Source organism: Rhinopithecus bieti, unplaced genomic scaffold (assembly GCF_001698545.2).
Source record: "Rhinopithecus bieti isolate Rb0 unplaced genomic scaffold, ASM169854v2 scaffold_23816, whole genome shotgun sequence".
Classification (NCBI taxonomy): domain Eukaryota; kingdom Metazoa; phylum Chordata; class Mammalia; order Primates; family Cercopithecidae; genus Rhinopithecus; species Rhinopithecus bieti.
The window spans coordinates 949,248-970,127 of record NW_016811019.1 but is presented as its reverse complement, the minus strand read 5'-3'; the positions used below and the strand labels follow the sequence as shown (position 1 = coordinate 970,127).

General features: G+C 45.4%; 2 protein-coding genes across 3 annotated transcripts in view; one reads left to right on the top strand and one right to left on the bottom strand.

The window, feature by feature from the left end:
* The window catches only part of SF3B6 (splicing factor 3b subunit 6), a 13,305-nt gene extending 10,039 nt beyond the window's left edge, over positions 1 to 3,266 (top strand). The window contains exons 3-4 of the mRNA XM_017893356.1: positions 2,688 to 2,826; positions 2,996 to 3,266. Of these exons, the coding sequence (XP_017748845.1) occupies positions 2,688 to 2,826; positions 2,996 to 3,085 (229 nt within the window). The 3' untranslated portion in view covers positions 3,086 to 3,266. The remainder of the gene's footprint in view (positions 1 to 2,687; positions 2,827 to 2,995) is intronic.
* A 4,186-nt stretch (positions 3,267 to 7,452) lies between these two features.
* FKBP1B (FKBP prolyl isomerase 1B) lies at positions 7,453 to 20,880 on the bottom strand. Of its 2 annotated transcripts, none has more exons than XM_017893353.1 (4): positions 20,682 to 20,880; positions 16,603 to 16,650; positions 10,097 to 10,209; positions 7,453 to 8,111 (listed from the first exon to the last, which is right to left on the bottom strand). In XM_017893353.1, exons 1-4 carry the CDS (start codon positions 20,716 to 20,718, stop codon positions 8,067 to 8,069), a joined length of 243 nt encoding a protein of 80 aa, XP_017748842.1. In that variant the 5' UTR covers positions 20,719 to 20,880; the 3' UTR covers positions 7,453 to 8,066. The 2 variants fall into 2 exon arrangements, with proteins under 2 accessions (XP_017748842.1, XP_017748841.1); XM_017893352.1 differs by having other exon boundaries at positions 7,453 to 8,066.

Below are 20,880 nucleotides of genomic sequence, written 5' to 3'. Positions count from 1 at the left end.
AAAAAAAAAAAAAAATTAGCTGGGTATGGTGGCGCGCATCTGTAATCCCAGCTACTCAGGAGGCTGAGGCAGGAAGAATCGCTTGAACCCAGGAGGTGGAGGTTGCAGTGAGCCAAGATTGCGCCACTGCACTCCAGCCTGGGTGACAGAGTGAGACTCCGTCTCAAAAACAAACAAACAAAAAAGATTTATGATGATTTAATATTTATGTAATGTCTTTCTACTGCCTGAATATAAACTTGAAGGAAGGAAGGGATGATGCTTGTCTTTTTCACTATTGTATTTCTAGTGCCTGTCACAGAAAGAACATAGTCTATATGTGTTGAATAGGTTAGTAGAAGTTTAGGGTACAGGAGCTTAGGTCTAAATTATAGATTGAGAAACAGCTGTTTTTCTGTTCCATTACTATGATCATGCTTTATTGTATACCTGGCACCTGGCACTAGGGTGACCAACCTTCCCAGTTTTCCCAGTACTGAGAGATTTTCTGGGACACTGGACTTTTCAGTGCTAAAACCTGGACAGTCCCAATCAAATCAGGATGATTTGGTTTGACCCTACCTGGCATGTAGCAGACACTTGGTACTTTGTATTTTTTAAAACTCTTTTATACTTGTTACCTCTTTTGATTATTAAACCCACATGGAAGGTAGGGCACGTGATAGAGCCTGATGGCACTGGACAGGTGAAGCAGCCGAAGCTCAGAGAGGCTAAGTTACATGCTTAGGTGTTCTTATTCCTACTGTAAGATTTTAATGCCAGTCAAGAAAATTGCAGCACTTTGGGAGGCTGAGGTGGGTGGATCACTTGAGGCCAGGAGTTCGAGACCTGCCTGGCCAACATGGCAAAGCCCCAACTCTACTAAAAATACAAAAATTAGTCGGGCATGGTAGCGCACACCTGCACGAGAATTGCTTGACTCTGTCTCAAAAAAATAAGAAAATAATGTTAGCTCAGTGTCCAATACGTGGTAGGTACAAAGACATGCTTTTAAAAGTTCAAATTATAGTATAGTAGGGCTGGGACACTTAAGATGGAGAGTCTTTAAAGTGGGGTTAGTGTCTATCCCTATTCTAGTTCCTAAGAAGATACAAGAGGAAGAAAGAGAGTTGCTTTGTTTTGTTTTGAGCTTCCTGGACAAAGTGTGTGTGAGAGAATTGATAGGAGAAAGTAGATCTCGACTTTTCAAAGGCATATTAGCATCTGCCTTATGCATGGCACTAAAGGAGTAAATGAAGTACGCATAAGATCACCTTTGCTCTTAAGGAACTGAAAATCTTATTAAGTTTTTAAAAGTCAAAAGTCTGAAAGTTGTTAAGACTTCCCAGAGCCTAAAGAACATTCTAAAACCCCTCGTCAGGCCTACACAACCTGACAAAGTGAGCGCATTCATTGACAGTGGCACCCTCCAATCACCTGCAGTACCCTATACCTTTTCAATTTTACAGGAAGCACAAGCTTGAGCAGGGCCCGGACTATAGTCCTGTCCTAGATCAAGTCTAGGCAGCTACCTCCTCTTCCCATGGCTCCACTGCTTTTACTCAACCGTATGTAGGGACTGTGGCAGATGGAGAGTCAGCCCACAGTCTTAAACCTCATTCCACAGTTGCACTGGGTAGTTGGAACACAGATGGAGGCAAGGGGGCCATCTTGTCACCCAGAGCCTGAACTGAGTGAGACCTCTATCCATTGTCTCCACTAACAGTCACATGGCCATCTGCTGCCTGCAGTTTAGTGTTCCATTGCGCCTCAAACCTCTCTACCTCTCCCAGAGGAAGTTGGTGAGGTGAAGGAAGGAAGTGGCCACGAATACCTACACTAACAGCAACCCCGTATCCATGAGTAAGGTCAGCTTCCACTTCCAGCCACCTTCCAGCTTTCTACCCTGGCTCACAGATAACCTTATCCACAAGCACACTTCCACTCCCATCTTTGCAGAAGCCTAGCCCTTCTCCCTAGCCACACAGCTGTATCATGCATTAGCATTTGAGTTGTATTAAAAATGAATGTAGACTGTTTGTGTTGGCCCATGCCTGTAATTCCAACACCTTGGGAGGCTGAGGCAGGCGGATCACTTGAGATCAGGAGTTTGAGACCAGCCTGGGGAACATGATGAAACCCTGTCTCTACTAAAAATACAAAAATTAACTGGGCTTGATGGCACATGCCTGCAGTCCCAGCTACTTGGGAGGCTGAGGCACAAGAATCACTTGAACTTGAAAGGCAGAGGTTGCAATGAGCTGAGATCGTGCCACTTACACTTCAGCCTAGGCAACAGAATGAGATTCTATCTCAAAAAAAACAAAAACAAAACAAAACAAAGACATCGTAGAGCCAGTCAGGGTGGCAAGAGCACCTGTAGTCCCCACAACTCACAAGGCTGTTCTGTGTAGTAGCTGTGTTCTTAGTATTCCTGATGTGACAGTCAGCTTGACCTGTAGATATTTTACTTAAGATAAAAGCGAAAAGCAAAATTACCTAATTCAAGAAATTACAGGTTTATCCATTGTCTCTATCCGTGTTTATTTCCTCTAATTGTTTCAGGTTGATTTCAAAATACTTAACTAAAAACATATTTTAATTTACTGTTTTTAAAAGACAGTTGCCAGTTTAAAAGACAGTTCTGTAAGTCAACTGTCAATGCTCGGTAAATGTATATCTTAATTAAATTTGATTTAACTCTCCAGGGGGAACACACCTGAAACTAGAGGAACAGCTTATGTGGTCTATGAGGACATCTTTGATGCCAAGAATGCATGTGATCACCTATCGGGATTCAATGTTTGTAACAGATACCTTGTGGTTTTGTACTATAATGCCAACAGAGTAAGTATAGCAAAGTTCTCATTGTGTAGTGATCTCATTTGAGAATTAGTGTAGAACTGTACTGTGATGATATATGTCTACTGTGACTTTGTTTTTTGGCTAATGCTATTGATGAAATTCATTTGGCTGTAGATTGGTAATTTAATTTTGGTGCTTACCACATTTCCAGGCATTTCAGAAGATGGACACAAAGAAAAAGGAGGAACAGTTGAAGCTTCTCAAGGAGAAATACGGCATCAACACAGATCCACCAAAATAAATGTTTTCTACATTTTCATTTTGGACTAAATCCCATGAATGACAATTTTCCACTTTTTTTTTCCTTTTTAATTAATACTAAATATTGTGATTTCTAATTTGAGGTTCAACATGAGCTACTTGAAACTTTGATACATATTAGAATACATTGTGTTAATAAACTTACAGCTTTTTGTGAAACACCTCAATCTTTTCTCTTGAACTTTCCCTTCCTCTTTGATACCAGGAAAAAACAGTGGAAGCTTATCAAGAATTGTAGGTGCTCCTAGGGATTCCGTGCTTCTTGAAAAGAGGACCTCTTAATGTAAATTCTTAATGCCTCCAGGGCCTGGTGCAGTGCTTAGCCGTCAAAGGAACTTGCTGTTTATTGAATGTCTATTAATAATTAAACCTTCATAACAACTCAGTGAAGATAGGTATTTGCATTTTGCAGGTGAGGAAACAAAAGCTCATGATGTTGGTTGAATGAATAAAATGCTAACATACAAAGCTGGTGTGATAACAACCAGTTATTAACCAAGCCTTTACATGTGAATAATGCTTGCTTTATAGTTAACAAAACACCTTTGTCAATATGGGTACCCTTGCCTTTAGAACAGAGGTCTATTATAGAAATGGTCATTTAGATGATAGTACATTGTTAGAAACTTAGATTTGCCTCTTTAAATTTTTTAAAAAATTATTATGGGTACATAATGGTTGTCACATTGGTAGAAATTTGAGAGCAAGCTGCTTGGGTAGTGGTGTTGGTTGTTATATGTCTAAGATTGTATTTATGTAGCCTTTTCCTTTAGTTATTAAGCATCTGTATATATTTTGGATCTTAGTTCATAATATATCTTTACCATAAATAAAATACTTAATGCTCATTCTTACTATCATAAGTTCCCATGACATGGAAATAGTATGGTTATTACCCCATTCATCATCATGGTAGCTTGGGAGAATATAGCCGTGATTTGCTTTTTATTGCTTAGGCATGGACCAAATGGAAAAACATGGACTGATTGTTTTGTGTGTAATTGGAACCTAAAATCAATTTGAAGGGTACATACACTAAATCATTTCAATGGACAAAGAGCATCAATTCTGCTTTTAATTGTATCTGAATGTTTTTTGAAAGCAGTGTAAGAGAGTAGAGTCATTTCTAGGGGTGGGCAGGTAAGAAAGGAGCCACAGCTGTAATTTTCTTTTGAATGCTTTTATGAGTGCATTATTGGTTTTTGTAATGCATGGTATGCCTTTAGATAATGTAAAAAGAAATTTTAAAAGACTTTCTTGTAAGGGAAAACTGAAATTGGACTTTAAAACTTAGAGTGTGATTTGTCTAAGTGGCAGGCTAGCTTGCCTCTGGTGTAGCTGTTTTAATAACAAGGAAAAATTCCTTCTATTAGCAATCATGACCAGTCCATCATTTGGATTGATATATGTTAGCTGAATTTCGTGACCTAAAGTTAAGACTTTTTTTTTTTTTTTTTTTTTTTTTTGAGACGGAGTCTTGCTCTGCCACCCAGGCTGGAGTGCAGTGGCCAGATCTCAGCTCACTGCAAGCTCCGCCTCCCGGGTTTATGCCATTCTCCTGCCTCAGCCTCCCGAATAGCTGGGACTACAGGCGCCTGCCTCGTCGCCCGGCTAGTTTTTTGTATTTTAAGTAGAGACAGGGTTTCACCGTATTAGCCAGGATGGTCTCGATCTCCTGACCTCGTGATCCGCCCGTCTCAGCCTCCCAAAGTGCTGGGATTACAGGCTTGAGCCACCGCGCCCGGCCCCCCCAAGTTAAGACTTTTAAAACTTCCCTCTAATTTGGAAATTCCATATCTTGTCCCAATTAAGTTACAAGAACTTGCACTCAGTGGACAAACACTGACCCCCCCACTCTGTACACAGTACTGCACCAAGATGCTGAGGATATAATTACGATCAGTCCTTTGCACAAGGCATCCAAAGCTCAGTTTTTCAAATGCTTTTAAGAGTACAACAGATGACTGTGTTTATATGTGCACACATGTGTGCCAGAGCTGCTTGACTTTCATCTAGGTTAAATTTTTGAATTTCTAAGAAAAAATTTGTATGAATAGAGAATTCATTGACTGAAAGTTTGAAAACAACTGATGTGACCTTGATCTTATTATTGCTCTTCTGTTTAACAACTTTAGTGGCTTTCACAGGCCAGTGTCCAAACTCATTAGTATACTGCATCATAATTTTCTGCATCTTTTAAAGCTCCAGTAAAATGGTTCATTTCCCAGTTTACCTGCAGAGCCTAGCCTGTCCTCTCCAGGTGCTAGCCAGTATGTGTTTGCACTTTTGGGGGAGTTCTCTTAGTGGGTGTCTTCTTTGACCCACCTCAGCTATAAATACTCTAGACCAAGATCTTTTATATGCCCCGTAGTGGGCACCTGAAATAGTCCTTGATGCCATATTTAGTTATCTTATTGGTGTCACAGGAGAAAATATGCATATGTCTTTTATGCAGGCTGACTTCTAAGAAATTATTATAGGCATCTGTGTCATCAAAGAAAGCCAGGAACCAAGACATTCTGAAGGAAATACCTTCTGGCTGGTCTAGTCCCACAGTAGAGGTGAGCACAGGGACTTTGGGTGACTAAAATGCAAGGCAGTTCCTTTCTCTTATTTTCTGCATCCTAAACCTCTGCTTCTTCATTAACTCCTCCACCCTCAGCAAAGGAATACAGCCAGGATTTCTTGGAGACAAAAAAGGTAGATCATGTAGCCAAGATGACATGGCCTCATAGCATATATATGACACCATGTGACATGTATCAGTGGGTCTATGAGGAACACTAGCAGTACCTGTTACCAGCCCCTCCCTCCTCAATCTTGAAACATTTGCAAGTCGTCGCTGATAGAAAACCCTATTGGCTGAGTGCAGTGATTTAAACCCGTAATCCCAACACTTTGGGAGGCTGAGGAGAGAAGATAGCTCGAGGCCAGGAGTTCGAGACCAGCCTGGGCAACATAGTGAGATTCCCCTATCTCTATTTTTTAAAAAAAAAAAAATAAATGCTTAAAAAAAAAAAAAAAAAAGAATAACCCCAACTATGGCCCGGAGTTTTTCTCACCCTATACCAACTGAAAGGAAAATGTTTGAGGCTGGACACAATGGCTCACGCCTGTAGTTCCAGCACTTTGGGAGGCTGAGGCAGGAGGATCACAAAGTCAGAAGGTTGAGACCATCCTGGCTAACATGGTGAAACCCCGTCTCTACTAAAAAACACAAAAAATTAGCCAGGTGTGGTGGCGGGCGCCTGTAGTCCCAGCTACTCAGGAGGCTGAGGCAGGAGAATGGCGTGAACCCGGGAAGCAGAGCTTGCAGTGAGCCGAGATCACCCACTGCACTCCAGCCTGGGCAATAGAGTGAGACTGTGTCTCAAAAAAAAAAAAAAAAAAATGTTTGAGCACATTGCCCCAGGCTCCTCTGACCTATACATAACCTATACCAATAAGTGGGTTGACTGTAAAGCTAACTGGTGTTTCTGGTCAGTTACAATAAATGTTGATGAAATAAGCACTATATGTGGAAAGAAGTTCAGAATCATACATTCTTCCCAAAAGTAATTCCTCAATGTAAGTCAGAACAAATCTAGGTGAAACTCAGCAGTGTATGTGAAAACAAGCTCAGAATCACACATTGTTTTCACAAGGAACTTCCCAGTGTGAGTTAGCATATGACTTCAAGCCCTTAATACACCTTTATTTGTTTGGATGCACAAAGTGTTCTGTTTCCATCTGGGTGAGTGGAGCTCATCCCTCTGGCTGTAGTCTAAACAAAGATTGCAAGAGCACATAAGGTGCTCAGATCCCACATCTGATTGCTAAGCTACAAGATTTGGAGCCTATATTTCTTTAGTTATGCAGAGGAGGATTCTGGGTTGCTTAGAGGATCGATGGTAATAATTTAAAAGTATATACAGCCAGGCACAGTGGCTCACACCTGTAATCCCATCAGTTTGAGAGGCCAAGGCAGGTAGATCACTTGAGGTCAGGAGTTCAAGACCAGCCTGGTCAGTATGACAAAACCCTGTCTCTACTAAAAATACAAAATTTAGCCAGGCGTTGTGGTGAGCATGAGAATCATTTGAACCCAGGAGGCGGAGGTTGCAGTGAGCCAAGATTGTGCCACTGCATTCCAACCTGAGTGACAGAGCGAGACTCCATCTCAAATAAATAAAAAAATAAAAAAGTATGTAGAACAAGGCCCAGCATGTAAAATGTTCACATTGTAGCTATTATATTTATCACTCGCCTAGCCACTTGGAACCCGGCCTCCTTTCCACTCTTTCCCAGGGGCAACTGGCTTGTGTGGTCCACAGAGCACTTCCTACCTAAAATAAGGATGGACAGGAGTTTGTCAAGCACAGAGCCTTTATTTTACATATTTCCAAAAAGGACATTGTTTAAGTGAGCAGCCAACAGAATTTATAAGAGAGAAAGTGACAGCAAAGGTAACTGGCTCAAGTCCCTCTGTGTACGCCATGTACATTTCATGTCTGAGCACCTTGTGTATGTGGCTTAAGTGAAGGTAAGGCAGTGTAGATTGTGCGAACAAGAGATCTGTGTTCTGTCATCAGGAAAGGCTACTACATGCATCACACAAAATGCACAACCTGAAATGCTTCAATCTGCAACCGAAGTTTCCTCAAGCAAGGATTCGCGTGAACACTGACGAACACATACAGAGCAACTTGGGCAGAGAGAATGGATGATGCCGTGGGGCAGTGAGTTTAGCACACTGATCAAGAGCCCCAAATGGGAGGAGCCGTCCCAGTGGCAGAGCAGGCTAGGAGGGTGAGCAGCAGCCATCTCCAGCCACCTTGAGTTCCTTCCTGCCTTCACTCTAAGTTGAGCAGCTCCACGTCAAAGATGAGGGTGGCATTGGGAGGGATGACACCGGGGTGGCCCGTGGCTCCATATGCCACATCAGGGGTGCAGGTCAGCTTCGCCCTCTGCCCCAAGCTCATCTAGCAGGGATGGGGGCAGATGGGGAGAGGAGAAAGAGGACGCAGCTTGATTTAAAAGAAAAAAGTTAGATGGCTATGGCATTTTCCCAAACCATCCTCAATGTTAACTCTGAAGATCTCAGATGAATTTTAGATGGGATACATTGAAATTTTGATAAGAGCTGTAACAAATGCAGATTCTGCTTCAGCAGAAATGTGACTGTGGGGCAGTACCCTCACAGAGTGTTCTCATTCATGCATCTGACAAACATTACTGGTTATTCAATTTGTATATGACTGAAACACTTTCATTTGTTCATAGTTCACCCTCTTTCAAAGAATAGGCCTCTTTAGGAAAGAGGGTGTATGAATAGCACATGTAAATACTCAAGTAGGTGATAGGAGCAGTTCATTAAAGTGGTTTAGAGACTAGAGTCACCAGCAAGGTGGCAAGGGGGACCTACTGTGGCCAACCATGGTGGTTCACACCTGTAATCCCAGCACTTTGGGAGGCCAAGGTGGGCGGATCACTTGAGTCTAGAAGTTCAAGACCAGCCTGGCTAATACGGCAAAACCCTGTCTCTACTAAAAAATACAAAAAGGCCGGTGTGGTGGCTCATGCCTGTAATCCCAGCACTTTGGGAGGCCGAGGCAGGTGGATCACCTGAGGTCAAGGAGCTGGAGATAAGCCTGGCAAACATGGTGAAATCCCATCTGTACTAAAAATACAAAAATTAGCCGGGCAGATGGTGACGGTGCACACCTGTAATCCCAGCTACTTGGGAGGCTGGGGCAGGAGAATTGCTTGAACCTGGGAGGCGGAGGTTGCAGTGAACCGAGATTGTGCCACTGCACTCCAGCCTAGGCTACAGAGTGAGACTACGTCTCAAAAAAAAAAAAAAAAAAAAAGTAGCTGGGCATGGTGGCAGGTGCCTGTAATCCCACTGTAATCCCAATTACTTGGGTGGCTGAGGCAGGAGAATCGCTTGAATCCAGGAGGTGGAGGTTGCAGTGAGCTGAGATTGCGCCACTGCACTCCAGCCTTGGTGACAGAGTGAGACTCTGTCTAAAAAAAAACACCAAAAACAAGACCTATTGTAAGGGAGCATTATAAGGACTTCACAGACAGACCAAGGAAGAAGAGCTTGAACCAGGGCTCATCACAGCAGTTGTTGAGAACCCGCTCAGCATTAGTAGGACAATTGGTGAAATTTAAATCTATTTTTGAATTTTGAATAATAAAAAATTTGAAGAAGTAAGTAATATTGTATCATTGTGAATGTCCTGGTTTTGATAATTGTACTATGGTTATACAAGAAGGGGAAGCTGAATAGAGTATAGAAGAACTCTGTACTATTTCTGTAATATTTTTGTAAGTCTGAAATTCTTTCCAAAAAAGCAAAAAAGCAAAAAATATTTTTGGCCTACTCCACCCCAACTCTTCCGCCACCTCAGTCCCAGACAACTGGTAGACCTCAGCTAGTTTTTTTGTTTGTTTGTTTGTTTTGTTTTTTGAGACAGCATCTCACTCCATCGCCTGGGCTGGAGTACAGTGGCACAATCTCTGCTCACTGCAACCTTCACCTCCTGGGTTCAAGTGATTCTCCTGTCGCAGCCTCCCAAGTAGCTGCGATTACAGGCATGCACCACCACGCCTGTATTTTCAGCAGGGATGGGGTTATACCATGTTGGTGAGTCTGGTCTTGAACTCCTGGCCTCAAGTGATCTGCCACACTTGGCCTCCCAAAGTGCTGGGATTACAGGCATGAGTAAGGGGCCCTCTCAGCTAGTTCTAAGCAAGCCTAGGGGATGTGCTTGGGATGAGAGCTCCCAGGGACACAAAAGAGTCATGCTGGCAAGGAGAGGGGTGGGGACACAAAGCCAGGTGGGGACACAAAGCCAGCAGGGGACACCAGATGGCGTTGCCATGCCCTGGCGGTAGAGTCAAAGCAGTAGTGGTCTGTGAGTGGGTGAAGGTGGAGGTGGACGGCAGAGTGCTGAGCCCAGATCCCCGAGTCCCCAGATCTCCTTTAATGTGAATTCTCACCTACCTGGGCTGCGCCCTCTTCAAAACCTTTGATGACTTCCTGTTTGCCAATTCTGAACTTGAAAGGTTTGTTTCTGTCTCTGGATGAATCAAATTTCTTCCCATTTTGGAGCATTCCTGTCAAAGCAAGAATTGGGTGCAACAGAGCTGTGGTCATGAGTTAACTCCCAATTCACATTCCACATGTCTAAAATGGAATGCCTTTTCTGCACACACCTGTTCCTCTTCCAATCCTCCCCATTCATCCTGTTGCCCAGGCAGGAAATCTGGACACTTCCCTCTGCCTCACCCCCACATACTACCTATCACTAAGTCCTCCATATCTTTGTAATCCACTTATTTTCTTCATTTCTATTTATTTATTTATTTATTTATTTATTTATTTATTTGAGACGGAATCTTGCTATGTCACCCAGGCTGGAGTGCAGTGGCATGATCTCAGCTCACTGCAACCTCCGCTTCCCGGGTTCAAGCGATTCTCCTGCTTCAGCCTCCCACATTGCTGGGATTACAGGCACCCGCCACCACACCCGGCTGATTTTTGTATTTGTAGTAGAAATGGGATTTCGCCATGTTGGCCAGGCTGGTCTTGAACTCCTGACCACAGCACCTGCATCAGCCTCCCAAAGTGTTGGGATTACAGGCCTGAGCCACTGCTCCTGGCCTTTTCTTTGCTTCTGTTACCACCACTAAGTAACCAGCTTATTTCACCTGTACACAGGAAGAATCTCCTAACTGGTCTTTTTGATCCTCTTTTACCCGCCTCCATTTCATTGTTCACTTGGCATCCAGACTGATTTTTTTTTCTTTAAACACAAATCTGATTCTATTACTCCTGCTTAAAATACTTCAATAGCTCCCCAGGGCAGAATTCAAATGCCTACCTTGCATACAGGCACTTCACGATCCAGCTCTTGCCTGCTTATAACCCTCTCTGTTCTCCCCTTCCTTCCCTTCCCTCTGTGTCCTATTCAGGTCATGCCTTTCTCAAATTCCTCTTCATTTTTCAACTTTTTTTTTTTTTGACTCGGAGTCTCCCTCTGTTGCCCAGGCTGGAGTGCAGTGGTATGATCTCGGTTCATTGCAACCTCCGCCTACCAGGTTCAAGGGATTTTCCTGCCTCAGCTTCCTGAGTAGTTGGGACTACAGGTACCTGCCACCACGCCCGCTAATTTTTTTCATATTTTTAGTAGAGATGGGGTTTTGCCATGTTGTCCAGGCTGGTCTCAAACTCCTGACCTCAGGTAATCTGCCCACCTTGGCCTCCCAAAGTGCTGGGATTACAGATGTGAGCTATGCCCAGCCAGACTTTTCAACTTTTTTATTTCACTTCCTCTGCCTAAAGGTCTGTTTTCCCAGCTATTCCAGCTTCAGGATGAGTCCTCACATAAGGTTCCTAAAAGTTTTCTCCAAAAGGCAAAACCCAAAGATTGCATCATCCCCTACTGCAGGAAACAGTGTAAGGTGACCTAGCTGGTCAGAGGTGGCCTCCAGACTCTGTACTAATAGGGCTGTTTTAAACCAGAACCCCCCCCCCAGGTGCTGGTCCAGCAGTTCCGGGTCCCCCAGCTTCTGCTTCAGAAGCCTTGTCATCCCCATGTCCACATGTCATCTCAGTTCAGCAACCCAAGGCCCAACAGCTATTTTCAGTTCTTCTGTGACTCTGACTCAAAGATCAGACCTTCCGTAAATGATGCGGTTCCATGACTGCTCCCGGCAGTCCCTGGACCACCACAAAAGGCCGTTTGGGACTAGAAAAAGACCTTGCTTTTACGTCCAGAGACTGGGTTTTGACTTTACTCTGGCACTAACTCATTGTGTGACATTGGGCAAATCACCTCCTCTTCCAGGGCCTCAGATGTGTCATGTTTAACATAGGAAGCGCGGCCAGCTTAGTGTTGGAGCCTCTATGTTGCCACTTCCTAATTCCTTCAACTAAAATGTATATTAGAGAAACAGACTTATTTAACTACTGTCTCAGTAGAATACATTAGGCTTTTGCCCTGGGTACTAAATGAGGCAAAGGAGAAAACCCTTCTGGCTACACAGAGGTACATGCAGGTGGATGCTAACAAGATCAAATACAATCTTGTGCATTTGCTAAGGTTGCTAAGATATTCAAATACACAAAGATACTTGTGCATGCTCACATGCACTTATGCACTCACACTCAGGAGAAAAGCCCTGGTGGCCAAACAGATGCTAAGAAAATATTTAGATACACAGATCTACATACATTCACACAGATACATACCTGTACAAATATGCACACGGATATGCACACACACGCACACATTCACATACTATTTATACACCGACTTTCCTTTCTCATTCCTTAGTTTCTTCAGGTTTTATGTGACTTAATCTACTTTGGATAAATAACTTCAGTTATCTATTGCTACAAGTTCAGCCAAAACCATACAGTCTAGAAACAGACCCACTTACACGGTGATTTGATTGGATAAAGATGCCACTGCAATGCAGCAAATAAAGGATTTTTTTTTTTTTTTGCATTAAAGTTGTTGAGTCAACAGTATATTCATATGGGAAAAAAAATGAACCTTAACCCCTACCAAATCCACACACAAAAAAGTCAATTCCAGATGAATCATAAACCTAAACATGAAAGATAGAGTAATAAAGCTTCTACAAGACAAGACAAAGAAGGATATCTTCATGGCCCAGAGACAACGATTTCTTTTTTTTTTTTTTTCTGAGACGGAGTCTCATCTCTGTCACCCAGGCTAGAGTGCAGCGGCTCGATCTCAGCTCACTGCAACCTCCACCTCCCGGGTTGTTCAAGAGATTCTCCTGTCTCAACCTCCCAAGTAGCTGGAATTACAGGCATGCACCACCATGCTTGGCTAATTTTTGTATTTTTAGTAGAGACAGGGTTTCACCATGTTGGCCAGGCTGGTCTCAAACTCCTGACCTCAGGTGATCCACCCACCTTGGCTTCCCAAAGTGCTGGGATTACAGGCATGAGCCACCGCACCTGGCCTGACAAAGATTTCTTAAACTGAACACAGAAAGCACTAACCATAAAGGAAAAGATTGATAAGCCAGACTTCATCAAAATTAGGAATTTCTGTTCAGGCCAGGTGCAGTGGCTCACACCTGTAATACTAGCACTTTGGGAGGCCAAGGTAGGAGGATCACTTGAGCCCAGGAGTTCCAGACCATCCTGGGCAACATAGGGAGACCGCCCTCTCTACAGAAAAATTAAAAATTAGCCAGATGGCCGGGCCCCGTGGCTCACACCTGTAATCCCAACACCTTGGGAGTGAGATCCTATCTCAAAAACAAAAAAGAAAGAAAAAAAATTTTAAAAAGAAAGAAAATAAGAAAAAATAAACAATAAAAAAAGGACTTCTATTCAAAAGCTACTATTAAGAGAGTAAAAAGGCAAGCCACAGTGTGGGAGAAGATGTTTGGGATAGATATAACCAACAAAAGACTCATATCCAAAACATATACAAAACTCCTATAAAACAACAAGAAAAAGACAACTGGCCAGGCACCGTGACTTACACCTATAATCCCAGCATTCTGGGAGGCCGAAGCAGGTGGACCACCTGAGGTCAGGAGTTTGAGACCAGCCTGGCCAACATGGCGAAACCCTGTCTCTACCAAAAACCCAAAAATTAGCTGGGCATGGTGGCTCGTGCCTGTAATCCCAGCTACTCAGGAGGCTGAGGCAGGAGAATCACTTGAACCTGGGAGGTGTAGGTTGCAGCGAGTGAAGATCGCACCATTGCACTCCAGCCTGAGAAACAAGAGTGAAACTCCGTTTCAAAAAAATAAAAATAAAAAGACAACCTAATTTTTTTTAATGGGCAAAATTAGAGCAGTCTAAAGAGGATATCCAAATGGCCAGTAGGCACATGAAAAAGTGCTCAATGTCATTCATCATCAGGGAAACACAAATCAAAACCACAATGACCAGCCTGGCCAACATGGCAAAACCCCGTCTCTACAAAAAATACAAAAATTAGCTGGGTGTGGTGGTGTGCATCTGTAATCCCAGCTACTTGGGAGGCTGAAGCACAAGAATCGCTTGAACCCGGGAGGCAGGGTTGCAGTGAGCCGAGATCTTACCACTGCACTCCAGCCTTGGTGAAAGAGCAAGACCTTGTCTAAAAAAAAACCACAATGAAATGGTACTGAATACTCACCAAAGCAGGCCAAAACCAAAACAAAGCCTGGCGTGGTGGCTCATTCCTGTAATCCCAGCACTTAGGGAGGCTGAGGCAGGCAGATCACCTGAGGTCAAGGGTTTGAGACCAGCCTGGCCAATATGGTGAAACCCCGTCCCTACTAGAAATACAAAAATTAGCCGGGTATGGTGGCGGGTGCCTGTAATCCCAGCTACTCGGGAGGCTGAGGCAGGAGAATCACTTGAACCCAGGAGGCAGAGGTTGCAGTGAGCCAAGATTGTGCCATTTCTCTCCAGCCTGGGCAACACAGACTCTGTCTCAAAAAAAGAAAAAATAAATAAACAAAGCAAAACCTGACAATACCAAGTGCTGGGGAGGACACAGGGTAACTGGCAGTCTCCTACACAGCTGCCTAGAGTGGAAATTGGCACAATGACTTTGAAAAGCTGTCAGACAATACTGCTAATGCTGAGTCTAGGTACCCCACTTCCAGGTATATACCCAACAGCAACATGCACATATGTTTGTACACGTGTACACTAAGAGATGCCTGCAAGACTGATCAAAGTGACACTGTAATAAATAAAAACTATGAACAACCAAAATGTTCATCAGGGGTAGAGAGGATACATAAATTGCAACATACTCATACATTAAAATACTGTAGAGGAATAAACCACTCTGGATATATCTCGCAGACATAATATTGAGTGAAATAAGCCAAACACAAAAGAGTACATATGCTATGGTTCCATTAAGATGAAGTTCAAAAATAGGCAAAACCAATCCATGGAGACAAAAGTCAGAGTAATAGTTGCCAGCCAGGCACAGTGGCTCACACCTGCAATCCCAGCACTAGGAGGCCATGGTGGAAGGATCACTTGCATACAGGAGTTCAAGACCAGCCTGGACAACATGGTGAGACCCTCATCTCTATAAGAAATTAAAAATTAGCCAGGCATGGTGGCTCGTGTCTGTGGTCCCAGCTAGTCAGGAGACTGAAGCAGGAGGATCACTTGAGCCCGAGAGGTCGAGGCTGCAGTGAGCTGTGATCACCACTGCACTCAGTCACAGAGTGAGACCCTGTCTCAAAACAACAACAACAACCACAACAAACCAGAAAAACAATGATAGCTACCTTTAGGGAAGTGAAATGACCGGAAGAAGGCATCAGGGGGACTTTTGGGGATGCTGGTAATGTTCTATGCTTCTCTGAGTGGTAGTTACCTAAGTGTGATCACTTTGAAAAAATTCATTGACCTGGACATCTAACATTATGTTCTCTACTATATTTATATTTAAGTTAAAAGTTTCCCAAAAGTCCCACAGTCTCCTGCTGTGTTTGATAAGACAGTCTTTCCCAAGACCAGAGCTGCTGCCCTATGTATGTATTGTGAAAGGACTTTGCAAAAGGATGTTGTGGTTTCAGTAACTTGATAAATACTGGTCTGTCTACAACATGTAAAATTGTTAAATCAATTACACAGGTCAGAGGCCCCAGAGGACCCACGGTAATTAGGCCACATCACCAGGAGATAAAACATGGTCCAGCCCACTGACATCAGTGACCAGCAACACAACTGCTGAAAACATCCACACTGTCTGCGTAGAATTAACCTTGTGCTTCACACTGGCTCACAGAACTGCTAAAAATGGCCCCATCTGAATATGTCCTAGGAATTAACCTGGCCTTGCTGTCTGCTAAGTGGCTGTCATCGAGTTTGCCACTTTAGGAAGCAGGTCACAAGGCAGGGTGCTCACCCCCCTTGGAACAAACACCTGCTCATGATCTTCCTGCCAGCAGTCCTGAGGAACTCGCTCTACCTCAGCTGCAGATAAAGAGCATCCAACAGGGATCAGTCCCGCTCTGGACTCCCCCAGCACCCAGAGACAAGCACTGCCATCACCCGACACCTCAAATGGCATCAGAGCCTCTGGGTGACTTGCCTGTCCTCTTCCCTCCTCTTCTTCTCTAATGATACTGCAGGATAGAGAGAGAGTCTGCTGGGAGCTCTAGGAGGGATTTCTAAATATCAGACAGACCCAGCAGGGACAGGGGCTCCACCATGCCTGCAACAGAAGGAAGGGGACTGAAGGTGTTTGACTCACCTAGAAGCTGGCACCATGGATGGCCCTTGCTGGTAGAAGAGGGAAAGAGTTGGCCTTCCAAGCCTCCTTTATCAATCCCACTAGACTGGCTGGGAGGAGTAGGGGATGGCTGGTCACAGGGAGACCCTGCTCCCTTGGGCTTTAGGTCTGATTCAGAGGCAGGCACCTCTGGAGAGAAGCTCAGAGGACAGCCCTGCCTTGGGAGGGGCAGGACTGGGGTGGGGGCTAAGGGGGTGAGACTTACCTGTGTAGTGCACCACACACGTCTGGCCCTTCTTGGGGAATGTCCTTCCTGCAGGGAGACATGAGGGCAGATGAAGGAGTAAGGTATTAGAAAAACACCTGTGACATTAAGTATGATCCTGACCAAGAGCTCCAGCCTGCATTCCCCTCCACGCCATGCAGATGCCTGTGGCACTAGTTCTGGCTCCCGGCCCTGTACGAGCCAGAATGAATCACATCACCTCTCTGGCCTGGATTTACTTTACCCCCTGAGTTTTCTCAACTCTGCTTTCCCCTGGGCTTTCCCACCACCCACCTCCATTTTCTTTGATTGCCCCTTTTACTTCACATCATCCACTCCACAGATATTTACAGCTGGCCTCCTATGTGCCAGGCCTGGACCAGACTTCAGACATGCAGAACAATGTATAAACTCATGAGGAAGGTAGGGAAACAGATACACAAATACCAGATAACAATGCAGATTATAATCCATCCATCAAGGATGAATAAACAGAATCATTTACAAATATTTGCTGAGAGGCCAGGCATGGTGGCTCACGTCTGTAATCCCAGAACTCTGGGAGGCTGAGTCGTGAGGATCACTTGAGCCCAGGCGTTCTGGATCACCCTGGGTAACATAGGGAGACCCCATCTCTAAAAAAAAAAAAAAAAAAAAAAAAAATCTTTTCAATTAGCCAGGTGTGATGCTGCACACCTATAGCCCCAGCTACTCAAGAGGCTGAAGTGGAAGGATTGTTTGACCCCAGGAGGTCAAGGCTGCAGTGAGCTGTGTTCATGCTACTGCACTCTAGCCTGGGTGACAGAGTAAGAGCCTATCTCAACAAAAAAACAAACAAAACAAAACAAAACTACAAATATTTACTGAGTACCTATGGGGTGCCACGCCTGTGCCTGATCACAGGGATACAGCAGTGAACACTACAAACAAGATCTCTATTCCTGTTCTTTTAGAGTTTACTTTTTTTTTTTTTTTTTTAAAGTAGGGGTCTCATTGTGTCATCCAGGCTGGAGTACAATAGCATGATCTTGGCTCAGTGCAGCCTTGACCTCATGGGCTCAAGCAATCTTTCTGCCTCTGCTTTCTGAGTAGCTGGGACTGCAAGTGCATGCTGCCATGCCCAGCTAATTAAAAAAAAAAAAATTTGTAGAGACTTGGGTCTTGACATGTTGTCCAGGCTGGCCTTGAACTCCTGGGCTCAAGAGCTCCTCCCATCTCAACCTCCCAAAGTGCTGAGATTATAGGTATGAGCCACCACACCTGCCATGGACTTTATATTCTAATGGACAGAGACAATACTTAAATATGCAAAACAATTATGGATTATGAGGAATACTCTAAAGAAAACACACACAATGATGTATTAAAGGGAGATGCAGTGGGACAGACCATTTCAGACAGAGTGGTCCAGGATGGCCTCTTGAAGAAGGTGCCCCTGGAGCTAGGACTTGAAGGATGAGCAAAATACTGGGAATTAGCACTTGGGGAAGGAGTAACAAGTGCACAGAATCAATACATTTGCAGCGAGCGAGGAGGCTAGGTGGAAAGAAGGGAGGGAGGAGAGAGGAGGGAAGGAGATGGATCATACAGGGCTTGCAGAGCCGGATTTCATACTAAGTACAATAGGAAACCACTGGAGAGTTTTAAGCCAGAGAATGACATAATCCGAATTAAGATTTTATAACATCACTCTGACTGCTATGTGTAGGATGGACAGTTAGGCGTCTGTTGCAATAATCCAGACAAGAAATCAATGATAGCTTGATTTAAGGTGGTGGCAGCAGAGAAGAGAGTGAAATAGACTGGAGACATATTTTGGAAGCAGAGCTGACAGGGCATGCAATCAAATTGGAAATGGGGTCCAGGATGAGGACAAAGGAGACAACAAGAACGATGCTTGGGTTTTCTGTTTGGGCAAATGGATGAATAGTGGAACTATTTCCTGAGATAGGGAAGACGGGAGGAACAGATTTGTGCGGGTGGCAATCTTGAGATGCCTATTAGACATCTGAGTTTATATTGCAAGTAGGCAGATGAAGAGTCTGCACTGGAGGTATAAATTTGGCTGGAATTTAAAGCTATGGGGCTGGATAACAAAGCCTAGGGAAGGCTAACCACAGAGCCAACATTTAGAGGACTCTATGGGAGCCTGGAGGAGGGAGCAGCTAACTGACTGCAGAAGTCAAGGAAAATATCATAGAGGAGAGAATGGCGAAGCCCGGTCTTGAAAGACAAGTAAGAATTTGCCAGAGGAAGTAAAAAAACACCATCTGGGAAGAGGGAACGACATGTAACATGTTCAAAGGCCTTCAGTCCAGCAATAGCGGGAACCCTGTCTGTTTCAACGCTGTCACCTTAGGGCCTAGCACACACGTTCAATAAATATTTGCTAAACAAGTGGTGTGTTCGACAACTTGCAGGCAGCTTGGGAAAGCTGGAGAAAAAGTTGGTGGTGGGCTCAGGACAGGTGGTGAGAGATGAAGCTCTAGTGTGGAAGATGAGAATAGACCACAGCACCAAAGGCCCCTCTGCCTGGGGGAGAGGGAAGAATCATTAAAACATCTTCTACCTGAGGGAGGGGCATGGTCAAATATGCATTTGTTTTCTTTTCTTTTCTTTTCCTTCCTTTTTTTTTTTTTGAGACGAGTCTCGCTCTGTCACCCAGGCTGGAGTGCAGTGGCACAATTGGCTCACTGCAACCTCTGCCTCCTGGGTTCAAGCCATTCTCCTGCCTCAGCCTCCCCAGTAGCTGGGATTACAGACATGCACCACCAAGCCTAGCTAATTTTTGTATTTTTAGTAGAGACGGGTTTCACCATGTTGGTCAGGCTGGTCTTGAACTCCTGACCTCGTGATCCGCCCGCCTCGGCCTCCCAAAGTGCTGGGATTATAGGCATGAGCCACCGCATTTTAAGAAGAATCCTCAGGCTATGATGTAGAAAGGGAGTGAATATGAGATTGGGGATGAGATTGAAGGCAGGGAGGAGAGGCTGAAGATGGGGAGATTAACTCAGGGGCTGCTGGGGGATGAAAAGGCCTCAGGGAGATGCTTTCTGGGACCCAGCATCAAGGTTTCCTGCGTGGGCAAAGAATTCTGTACCCCAGGGGATATCCGAAGTAGTGGTTGGGATTGGACAAGGAATATGGCCTGGAGCCAAGAAGTTCTCCAATTTCCAGGGGAGGGGAGCTGTTCATATTAATAATATCTGATATGAAGTTTGCCCAGCAAACCCTGCAGACAATGGGAGCTTTGGTATGAATTAAATTTCAAGAAATAAAGAAATGGCTATTCCTTGCACACCCAGACCCAGTAATACAAGGGCTTGGGAAAGTGAGACAAGGAAGGGGGATAAGGACGATCACTTAGGGGAGAAGGTGGGAAGCGCGAGTTCTGTTTTGGACTTGCTGACTAGGGAGCACCTTGGGACCTCCAGGGAGAGGTCTGGCCGCAGGTCGCAGGGCCGGGCTTAGAAGCTTCAATGTGGAGGCCATGGGAGTGGACAGGGTGGCCAGGGAGTCTGAACGCGGCGGGAGGATAAAGCGAGATCCGGAAGCCGGCAAGGGAGCTCTTCCCCCTTTCCCAGCCTGGGTCTGTCCCCACAGCCGCTCACAGCCCGGCCCACAGGGAAGCGACCGACGGGGGGCCCGGCGGGCGACGCGCTAGGAGGAGGTCCCGGAGCAGCGGAGACCCGAGAGCAGGTCCTGCTTTCCAGAGCTCGCCGAGCAGGGCAGGGAAAGCTAAGCCGAAACCCAGCCTGGGGTATCAGCAGCAGCGGATAACCGAGCGGTAGCAGCCGCGACAGGAGCAGCCCGGGGTGGTGGGCCGCAGACCCCCGGCTCCGGGCCGCAGACCCCCGCCTCCAGGCTGCCACCTACATTCCCCTAGGTGAGTCGCGGAAGAGGATGGTGGAGGATGGTCTCCTAGACCCCCAAGAATCCCGTCCGGGGTCTCCGCCTGCCCTCCCCATCCAGCCCCCCGACCCTTCAGCACCCTCCGCGCCACCTCCGAATCAGACCCCCGCCCTCCGGGCTCCGCCCGGGGACCCTCCCCTCCCCCGGCTCCGGAGGGAGCCCGGTACCGTCTCCTGGGGAGATGGTCTCGATCTCCACGCCCATAGCGGTCCCACAGGCCCCGCCTCCGGGGGGTCCCTGCTGCTGCCCGACCCCGGCTCTGCTCCGGTCCCGGCCCCGCAGTCGCTCGGGCTCGCCTCCCCGCCGCCACTGCAGAGCCAGAGGAGGTGCGGTTGGAGTCGGGACCTGCGCGGGGAGGGGCCACTG